The sequence below is a fragment of the Aplysia californica genome, unplaced genomic scaffold (assembly GCF_000002075.1).
Source record: "Aplysia californica isolate F4 #8 unplaced genomic scaffold, AplCal3.0 scaffold00500, whole genome shotgun sequence".
NCBI classification, from domain to species: domain Eukaryota; kingdom Metazoa; phylum Mollusca; class Gastropoda; order Aplysiida; family Aplysiidae; genus Aplysia; species Aplysia californica.
Window position 1 is genome coordinate 482,034 of NW_004797770.1, and position 1,262 is coordinate 483,295.

At 42.5% G+C, this 1,262-nt stretch overlaps 2 protein-coding genes across 3 annotated transcripts in view; one reads left to right on the forward strand and one right to left on the reverse strand.

Moving 5' to 3' along the window:
- Positions 1 to 650, reverse strand: part of LOC101862751 (paraplegin) — a 28,975-nt gene extending 28,325 nt beyond the window's left edge. Inside the window, exon 1 of one of the 2 annotated variants that reach the window (XM_035971762.1) lies at positions 499 to 650. Coding sequence is in view for 1 of the 2 variants with exons in the window: in XM_005105903.2 (XP_005105960.1) it covers positions 420 to 422 (3 nt within the window). In the remaining variant the exon portion in view is untranslated. Of the gene's footprint in view, positions 1 to 419 lie in introns of both variants that reach the window. The other variant, XM_005105903.2, reaches the window with a different exon arrangement.
- Positions 633 to 1,262, forward strand: part of LOC101862370 (ankyrin repeat domain-containing protein 11) — a 35,670-nt gene continuing 35,040 nt past the window's right edge. The window contains exon 1 of the mRNA XM_005105901.3: positions 633 to 709. The gene's annotated coding sequence lies outside the window, so the exon portion shown is untranslated. The remainder of the gene's footprint in view (positions 710 to 1,262) is intronic.

Below are 1,262 nucleotides of genomic sequence, written 5' to 3' on the forward strand. Positions count from 1 at the left end.
CCCCCATCGCCCAACCCCTTCACCCAGATAGAGCTCGCTTCCCGCTGTATCCAAGTTCGGGACTTCCAGACCTTGTCCCGCTAAACCCAAGTGACCAAGCATAAAAGTAATTAATTTCATAGTGTAGCGACTTAGGCCTAGTTACACGACATCTGCGTGCAAAACTAGTCCAGTTAAACTACTGTTGTTTTATATGCGCACAGGCGTACTAGATCTAGAATCTAGATCTATAAGTAGGCTCTTTGTAAAATAACTAACTTTAACGACCTAAAGAACTTTAAATTCGTCTGTGCTTAGTTCACGACCCGACATTCTAGATATCTAGACTCTAGTAGTCTAGTCTATTTTCGTTCAGCCCAAGCGACCTTTAGAGGGCAATAGGCTGTTTTAATTAAGATAAACCTGTCATGTTCACTCACCATGAGCGTTTCGTCATTATGCCCTTCGAACAAATTCTTGGCTGTGCAACTTTTCAGCGACTCGAAACTGGAGACTTACTTTCTTTTCGTAACACAGGTTCAACCAACACAACACAGTCCTAGGCCTAGCCTAGTTAAACGATTGAGTCACTTCCCCTTGTCCTAGTTTGCGATTCCAGCCAATTGCAGGTACTGTTAGATATCCGAAGGAAATCGCGTTCCTTCAGCTAACGGTCCAATCAGGGAAAGCGTTTACCCCGCGTAAAGTCAAAGCATTGTGTCCTTTGGAGGTGGGTACCCGTGTTTATTTACGTTTTTGCACCTAAACATGCTTTTATTTGGATTGGTCACTTATTTTATCCTGTTCTATGGTTGTTGTGGAATCTGACGGATACATGTTTTGAACTGACCATCAGGTGAATTCTCGGAGAAAAATCGTGGAAAATATGGAATTGAAACGGATGTTGTCGCTTCGCCATGGCGGCCATGCTGGAAGTGTGGAATGTACGAAGAGAACGAAAACGACATAATATTTATTTGCAGAATTGCGACTCTCCGACGCCCTTGAAGATTCTTATCATTGAATTAATTTTGTTTTGGTTGTCAATTAATATTTGGCAAATTATGAGTGTGTTTACTTTCGTGATTGTGTAACTAATTGCATAATTTGTTAGTCGCATTCAATGGCTCCCGTTCGTTTCAGCAGTCCGATGCCGATGTCAAGAAGCGCTAATAGAACCGATGGCAGCTTTGTTTGTCAGAGCCACACGAGTGCTCTTCCAAACGTGGAAGTTACATCATTCCATCTCAACCGATATGAGCGCAACTGAAAAGTTGATTTGG